Source organism: Myotis brandtii, unplaced genomic scaffold (assembly GCF_000412655.1).
Source record: "Myotis brandtii unplaced genomic scaffold, ASM41265v1 scaffold479, whole genome shotgun sequence".
Lineage (NCBI taxonomy): Eukaryota > Metazoa > Chordata > Mammalia > Chiroptera > Vespertilionidae > Myotis > Myotis brandtii.
Genome location: NW_005368305.1, coordinates 38,511 through 47,418, shown reverse-complemented (window position 1 = coordinate 47,418; position 8,908 = coordinate 38,511). Strand labels below are relative to the sequence as shown.

General features: G+C 41.3%; 1 protein-coding gene across 1 annotated transcript in view; it reads left to right on the top strand.

Annotated features, from left to right (window-relative positions):
* Positions 1-8,908, top strand: part of LOC102238694 (sodium/hydrogen exchanger 9B1-like) — a 77,155-nt gene extending 68,247 nt beyond the window's left edge. The window contains exons 9-11 of the mRNA XM_014547552.1: positions 6,210-6,318; positions 6,770-6,906; positions 8,679-8,908. Of these exons, the coding sequence (XP_014403038.1) occupies positions 6,210-6,318; positions 6,770-6,906; positions 8,679-8,876 (444 nt within the window). The 3' untranslated portion in view covers positions 8,877-8,908. The remainder of the gene's footprint in view (positions 1-6,209; positions 6,319-6,769; positions 6,907-8,678) is intronic.

Here is an 8,908-nt window from a genome sequence, read left to right as displayed (position 1 = left end):
GAATCAGCTGTGTCTGCTGCAGTGGGAAAACTTCTGTCCTCTGGGGAGGTGCTAATCTAGCCTTTGCCTGAGGCGATCCGGCAAATGGCTCTGCGCAGGGCTTGGGCGGGGCGGGCTCAACAGGGCGGGCGGAGGGAGCCGTTATGGTGCCCTCAGTCCTGTTCCCAGAGGCTCTGCTTCTCAGAACCCCAGGAACCGCTGCAAACCTCGGAGGGAAAGCTGCCTTCCAACTGATGCCAGACACTCCCGCTTCTCCCGTTTGGGTCCGAGTCCCCAGCGATTCGCCCGTATCTGGAGCTCAGAGTCTGAGACTCCCCCCTGACCGAAAACGACAACCGCGCTCTCAGCCACCAGCCCGCTTTGCGCGCGCACCTCCGCACCTGAGTATTTTCCACACTGCGCCTCCTCTGAGCCTCGGTGTGCTGTTATTTTTCCTTCTAGTTGAAGAGTCTCTCCTCAGCCAGCTTTCCTGTGGTTCTGGGTGATGTCTGTTCCGTCTTTTAGTTGTATTTTTGAAGTGGTTGTTTGCGGCAGCAATCTCCGGTGTTTACCTATGCTGCCATCTTGGTCTCCTAACCCATTCTTAACATTTTTTTTTCACCTGGAAATTAAAGTAGTCCCCTGGTCTTAGAGTTAAATGGGGGAACACACACACACACACACACACACACACACCTCCCTTAGTTCTAGTCCAAAGGCCTTTACTTCCCAGGGCCAAGATAAGTCCCAAGCTGGAGCAAAGGGTCAGTCCCTAGGATTGATATCTTCCCAGTTTCCCCACTCACCTCCCCTAGTGCTCCCTCACACCTCTTCCACCACCCCCAAGGCATCACCTGTGATGTTTCCCACTGTCAGCCATCTGCTGGCATGATAGTTTCCCAGAGTGAACACTGCTGCGGCAAAGCCAGGATCCTCTCCAACTCCCAGCCCCCAACCACAGATGCATCCCTAAACCAAAATCTTAGTAAATGTTTCCGTCTAAAATTAAACTACACTGAGAGGCTTTACAAAATGAAGAAATAAATAAACCACAAACTCTTTCACAAAAAAAAGATTAAACAATACACATACAAAATAAATTGTAAAATACTCCTTTTTCCTCACCACTCCCAAATATCAAACACCCCCTCCCAGAATTATTTCCTCTAATCAGTCCTCTATTTGTAGACATTTAGATCATTTCCACTTTTTGTTATTATAAACAGTGCTGCCATGAACAGTCCTGTTCATGTGTGTTTTTGCAAGTGTACAAGTACTTCTGTAGGAATATATTCCTAGAAATAGAATTGTTGAATTTCAAAAATGGTACATTTCTATTTTGATGGGGACTGCCAAATTCTCCATTCAAAAGATTTTATATATTTACACTATTTACTACCACCAGGTTAGCAGAGTCCCCAATACCTCAACCCATCAACACACTAATATTACCACTAGTTCTATTATTTTTAATCTGATGGGGAAAAAAACTATATAACATTATTTATGAAATATTATTCATCTACAAAAGGACCAAAATCTTAACCATTTCCAACAACATGGATGGATGTGGAGAGCACTGTGCTAAGTGAAATAAGTCAGACAGCCCTAACCAGTTTGGCTCAGTGTATAGAGCGTCAGCCTGTGGACTCAAGGGTCTCAGGTTCGAAACCGGTCAAGGCATGTACCTTGGTTGCGGGTACATCCCCAGTAGGGAGTGTGCAGGAGGCAGCTGATCGATGTTTCTCTCTCATCAATGTTTCAAACTCTCTATCCCTTTCCCCTCCTCTCTGTAAAAAATCAATAAAATATATTTTTAAAAAAGGAAAGAAATAAGTCAGACAGAGAAGGACAAATACTATATTCTTTCACTTATATGTGTAATCTAAAAAACAAAACAAAAATAGACCCATAGATACAGAGAACAAACTGATGGTTGTCAGAAGGGAATGGTGTGGGAGAATGAATGAAAATGGTGAAGGACAGTAAAAGGTACAAACTTGCAATTTTCCAAATACTAGTGGCCCGGTGCATGACATTTGTGCACGGAGGAGGGTGGTTCCCTCAGCCCAGCCTGCACTCTCTCCAATCAGGGACCCCTTGGGGGATGTCTGACTGCAGGACCTAACTGCTCACTTGCCTGCCTTCCTGATTGCCTTTAACTGCCTCTGCCTGCCTGCCTGCCTGCCTGATCGCCCCTAACTACCTCTGCCTGCCTGCCTGATTGCCCCTAACCCAGCCATGGGCAAACTATGGCCCGTTTGAAATGAATAAAACTAAAAAAAAAAAAGACCGTACCCTTTTATGTAATGATGTTTGCTTTGAATTTATATTAGTTCACACAAACCCTCCATCCATGCTTTTGTTCCGGCCCTCCGGTCCAGTTTAAGAACCCATTGTGGCCCTTGAGTCAAAAAGTTTGCCCACTCCTGCCCTAACCCCTCTGCCTGTCTGTCTGATCGCCCCTAACTGCTCTGCCTACCTTCCTGATCACCCCCAACTGCTCTCCCCTGCCGGCCTGATTGCCCCCAACGGCCCTCCCCTGGTGGCCTGATCTCACCCCCAACTGCCCTCCCCTGCTGGCCAATTTGGTTCTGATTGGTTGGTTTCTATGCCAGTCAGCATCTCTGGGCCTATCAATAGGGCCTGATCAGAAAGGCGGGGCTGATCAGCAGCCCTGGTGGAGGCCTGGAGAGAAATGGAGGCATGGCTGCTGGCCCCGCTGGGAGAGAAAGAGAGAGGCAAGTGCTGATCAATAGCTGCCACACAGGCTATGGATCAGACCTTGCTTCTCTCTCCAGGCCTGATCTGCAGCCCCCTCAGCAGTCAGTGCTGGGTCACTGTGCCTGCAGCCGCAGCAGTCAGTGCTGGGTCGCCACGGCAACCCAGCTCTGACTGACTGCAGGACTGACTTCTGGTTGGTCCAGCCTTTGGTCATGTGGACCCAGGGCTTTTATATATTAGGATATAAAAACCCAGGGTCCGTAACGTCCAAAATGACCGAAGGCTCGACCGACCAGAAGTCAGTCCTGCAGTCAGTGCTGGGTTGCCGTGGTGACCCATCACTGACTGCCGCTGCTGCAGGTGTGGCAACCCAGCACTTACTGCCGAGGGGGCTGCAGATCAGGTCCGGAGAGAGGCCTGGAAAGAGAAGCAGGGCCTGATTCGTAGCCTCCGTGTTGGTCAGCCCTTGCCACTCTCTTTCTCTCCGGGCCTGGCCAGCAGCTGCACCTCTATTTCTCTCCGGGCCTCTGCGGGGGCTCCTGATCAGCCCCGCCTCTCTGATCAGGCCCAGAGATAGGCCTGGCAACGCTGACTGACATAGAAACCCACCAATCAGAACCAAATATGGGTGAACTGCAAGGAGTTAATGGCTGCCTAGGAGGTGGAGCTTCTGACGCTGACTGGCATGGAAACCAAAAAATCAGAACCTAATCTGGGTGAACTGCGAAGGCAAAACCTAAGGTGGGGGCTGAGGAGGGGTTTTAAGTGCAACAGCTGTTTGGTGTAAGGTGGAAGAAAGTGGTTCAATTTTTTAATGACCGGTTTGACAGTATAGTGCATATGGCTGGCTATCAATCCAGATATAGGGATTATGTATTTTTGTCTGCCAAGAGCATCTCCTCCTGCTGAAAAAGGCTCCCTCCCCATTTAAGCAATCCTATCCTCTATAATCCATCTTTACTAATAAAAGGATAATATGCTAATTAGACCGGGTCGACCAGCCATCTTCCAGACGTCCGACTTCCTTCCGGACGAAGCCATGGTGGGGGGAGGGAGGGACAGAGGCAGTTAGGGGCGATCAAGCCAGCGGTGCAGACAGTTGGGGGCTAGATCAGGCTGGCAGGGGAGGGAAGTTGGGGGCAACCAGGTCGACAGGGGAGGGCAGCTGGGGGCGAGATCAGGTCAGCAGGGGAGGGCAGTTAGGGGCAATCAGGCAGGCAGGGGAGGGCAGTTGGGGTGAGATCAGTCTGGCAGGGGAGGGTCGTTGGGGGTGAGATCAGGTCAGCAGGGGAGGGCAGTTAGGGGCGATCAGGCAGGCAGGGGAGGACCATTGGGGGTGATATCAGGCCAGCAGGAGAGGGCAGTTAGGGGTGATCAGGCAGGTAGAGGCAGTTGGGGGCAAGATCAGGCTGGCAGTGGAGGGCAGTTAGGGGCAAGCAGGCAGGCAGGTAGAGAGGTTAGGGGCGAACAGGCAGGCAGGAAAGGGAGCAGTTAGGAGCCAGTGGTCCCAGATTGCGAGAGGGATGTCCGACTGCCGGTTTAAGCCTGATCCCACAGGGCCTAAACTGGCAGTCGGACATCCCCTAAGGGCCCCCGATCGGAAAGGGTGCAGGCTGGGCTGAGGGAACCCCAACCCTCCCTCCCGTGCACAAATTTTGTGCACTGGGCCACTAGTAAATAAGTCACAGTGATGTAATGCAGCACAAGGAATATAGTCAATAGTATTGCAATATTTCCTATAGTCAATCCTGTCAGTTTTTCCTTTTTTATTTTGTATTCAGTATGTTATTAAAGAAGGATTTCTTTACTCAAGATTATAAGATTATAAACATTATAATATCTTCTATATTATCATCTCATACTTTGGTAGTTTTTATTGTTTTTGCATTGGTTCTTTAATTCATCTGGAATTTATTTTTGTGAATGCTGTGAGATAAGGATGCAGATGTATGTGTTTATATATGTATTCATAGATATACATATATACACATATAATAGTTGTATATGGATAGAAATGGGTATAAATTGGATAGCCAATTTTTGCCAAATTATTTATTGACTAAGCATTAATTATTCAGTGACCTTTAAATGCCTCTTTAATGTGACTTAAACCCTCAAATATATCTAAGTTCATTTCTGGAACCTAATCCTACTTATGTTTCCTATAGATACTCTAAGTCTATTTTATATCATAGGTCATAGTTTTATGTCGCAAAATCTAATATAGATTTCCTCTCATGGAATTTATTTTTAAGGTATTACTTGGCCATTCCTGAATTTTAGAAAAATTTTATAATCAGCTTGAGAAGTTCCATACCCAAAAGTTATACTGGCATTTTGTTTAGTATTCCATAATTATAAAAAATAGTTAATAATAAATTATAATTAGATAAATAAAATGAAAACTACTAGAATTCTATTTTTATGTGATAAAGGAAATCTGACAATAAGAAAATAGACTGTAAAAATCAAAAGTAACAAATAGAATAATGTGCTATAAGCAAGGAAGAGTAATATTGTGGGTGGGGTTTTTTGTTTTTCCCTCTTTTAAACTTCACTCTTACTATAAATGGCAATCAGAAAATACAGACAAAAAAGGAATAGTTAAAAATATAGTTTCTGCCCCAAACAAAGGAGATCAAAGTTTGATGTATTTTCTGTTCAGATTAGGCTGAAACTCTTCATCCAAGTTCCTGGAGAAGAGCCAGCACTGTTATGTCTATAGGGTCTTTGCTGTAACCACATCACTAGCAGATAGAACAGGGAGAGATTTATTCCCAGAAAGGGAGGTCTGGCAAGCAACCAAGTAAAAATCTAAACGTTTTGCCCTGGCCAAGTAGCTGAGTAAGTTAGAGCATCCTCCTGATACGCCAAGGTTGTGGGTTGATCCCTGTTCAGGGCACATATGAAAAACAGTAAGTGCAGTAGAACAACAAGTCGTCATTTCTTTTTCCCTCCCTTCCTCTCTTTCTCTAAAAATCAATCAATAAATTAATTAATTTAATATGTTTTGGGTTTGGCTTTAAGGAAAAAAAATAACAAGTTTTCAAAATGGGTCCTTCCAAAACAGCCTAACAGATTACCAAAATTTTTTCCCTCACAGTTTAAGACTATCAGGATTCACTTTCATGTTGAGAGCTAAAATGTTTGCCTGATCTTGAGTATGTTCTCATTGGGCATGATGTAGTTCTGTCTCCGTTCTGTTACCTTGCAAACAAAAGCTAGAACTCTTACTGAACCATCAGAAATGTGTCTGGGGCTCCAAAGACCTTACTTGTTTCATGACACAATTACCAAATATTTTTATTTTATAGCTTTGGAATTTCTGTTAGTCAAATTCTACCGAAGTGTTTGAGTAAAAGAATGACCCAACTCAATTTTTATTGTTTAACATTTCTTCTACAAATAAATATCTTAATTTTATGTAATAAAATAGACTTTAAATTTCTGAAATGCAGTTATTTTTATATGCCACAATAACTAAAAATATACTCTCTTTTCTATAGAGTGAAGTTCAAAAAATTATTACATTTGCATGGGATATTTTTAAACCCCTTCTTTTTGCTTTGGTTGGATTGGAAGTATCTGTTGAAGCTCTTAAATCAGATGCTATTGGTAAGAATGATTATAGCACAAAAAATATGAGTTGAAAATATTTAAGAAAATTGTTACCAAAGATAGTCCCATATCTTCCCTAATGGAGGAAGATTAGAGATTGGAAATGGAGATTAGAATTTTTTTCCGAGGGGAAATATTAGATACTATCAGCACCTGTTTAATACTTTCACTTGTAGTAAAAGTTCAAAGTCTATTAGCTCAGAATTAAATAAATGCAATTTATCTTATTTTTCATGATACCACCACCATCAGATAACCTCTTCTGCTTTACATAAAGGCCTCAATTATATTTGTATTTTTATGATTATTATGTTTACTTAAAAATAAAAACCGAAAGAGGGAATAGTCTTAAAAGTTTTCAATACTTTTACAGATCATATCTCTAGATATAAAGAACCACTTCTTCCCAAGTATTTTGTTATTTATATTTGTTTTTTATCTGTTGTAGGTATTTCTATTGCTTGTATGAGTTTGGCCTTATTGGTTCGAATTTCTGCTACATTTTTCTTGGTGACTTTTGCTGGTTTTAATTTTAAGGAGAAAATATTTATTGCTCTGTCATGGATACCCAAAGCTACAGTCCAGGTAAGAACATATTTAGTTATTCTAATAATTTTAGTATTGATTTTTAAAAATTCTAAATGACAACTGTTTGTCCAATCATAATATGTGGGCCATTAGTCTTATTTTAAAAATGTTTGATTGATCATAGCTACTAATTAAAATTAATGTAATCTTTAAAAATCTCAGTTTTAAAATCAATTCTTCTGAAATTGAAAAGTGTAATTTTAATTAAATACTTCCTTAACTTATGAAAAATGTTTTCTATTTTTCCAAAACATAAAATAAGAGTATATCTGAAGAAAAAAATTGCCCTAGCCAGTTTTCTCAGTGGTTAGAGCATCAGCCTACGGATTGAACGGTCATAGAGATACATTGCAGACTGAATATTGCTAAATATTGTGGAGCTAAATGTTATGATATTAAAATAGAGAGACATTGGTTCTCTTTAAAATATATATTTTCTTCTCCTTCCACCCACTCCACCACAGATGAATGTACATATATTATTATTAATTACACATTTATTTTGTATGACTATTTGATTACTGACTGAATCTTCCCACTAGATAACACAGAAAGGATAAGAACCATGTCTAGGGTTTCCACCATTGTTTTTCCCTTGCACTTAGCAAAGTGCCAGGGAAGCAAGAAGTACACAATAAATAACCATTACATGCCTACAAGAATGAATGAATGAATGAATGAATGAATGAATGATGTAGTTCGTCCTCTAATTCAATGATATTCCCTCCTACTAAAAGGTATTACTACTTATTGTTAGACTTTTTCACCTGGCAGCATAATGTCTTGATTCCCTGAGATTCTTTTCTCCATTGTTATTCCAAAACAAAAGCTTGTGAGCCTCCATGCAACAAAATTCTCTATGTCATAGTTAGAGAGCAGACTATGGGGCCAGACTGCCTGTTTTGAATACCATGTTACTTGCCTATAACCTTAGTCAAGTTAGTTCATAATCTCTCTGTGCCCAGTTTGTGGATTCCAAACTCCTTGTCAGTTTTACTATATCACACTGCCTCCCAAGTAGGAAGAACAAGGAGAATATGATCAACAAAACCCTAGTGAACCCTAAGAAACCTTTGTATTTGGATTGTCTTGTTGTAGCCAAGAACCAAGTGGTACTTGGTAATAGCAAATAAGCAAAACCTTGGTTCAGTTACAACTCAAGGTTCTGAGAGTCATACGAGCACTCAAATATATATATTTAAGTAGGGGAAAGCTGAGATGACAAAAATACAAAATCAGCCCTAAAATGTCTGCATGCTAATTTGTCACTATTTCACTCTTACTCTAGAGATATTTGCTAAGAAGAACATAGCATTCATGAGTAACTCATGAAAATTCCTCAGTGCTTTGTCTTGCTTCTTTTCTAGTAGTCTAGTACAGCTATTTTCATCCTCTTTCATCTCATAGCACACATAAACTAATTACTAAAATTCTGTAGCACACTAAAAAGTGTATTATATTTTTATTAATTTTACGAAAAAAGAATAGGTGTAATTTTGATTCATTCACATTGGACAGCTATTGTTGTGTTGGCTGTTGTCATGTTTTTTAATTTGACAATCTAAGGGAAAAGAGGTCAGTGCTTCTGACTAAAATAATCAAATATTGCATGTTTTAAAAATTATTGCAGCATAATGGTTGAAAATCACTAGCCTAGTACCAGGTTTTGCTTATTTTAACAGAGTCATTTGCTTTTATTATATGTTAACTTTGATTAACATTTTTCACTATGCCTCATGTTCTCTCACCCACCCACCACCCAAATGCAGGCTGTGTTAGGTCCTCTGGCTCTAGAAACTGCAAGAATCAGCTCACCCCACTTGGAACCATATGCGAAGGATGTGATGACAATAGCATTTTTAGCCATCTTGATCACAGCTCCAAATGGAGCTCTGCTTATTAACATACTGGGGCCCAGATTACTTGCACGCTGTAGTCCAAACGAAACAAAACAAGAATTATCATAATGAGCACTTCATTAAAAGTTCATTTGTCATCA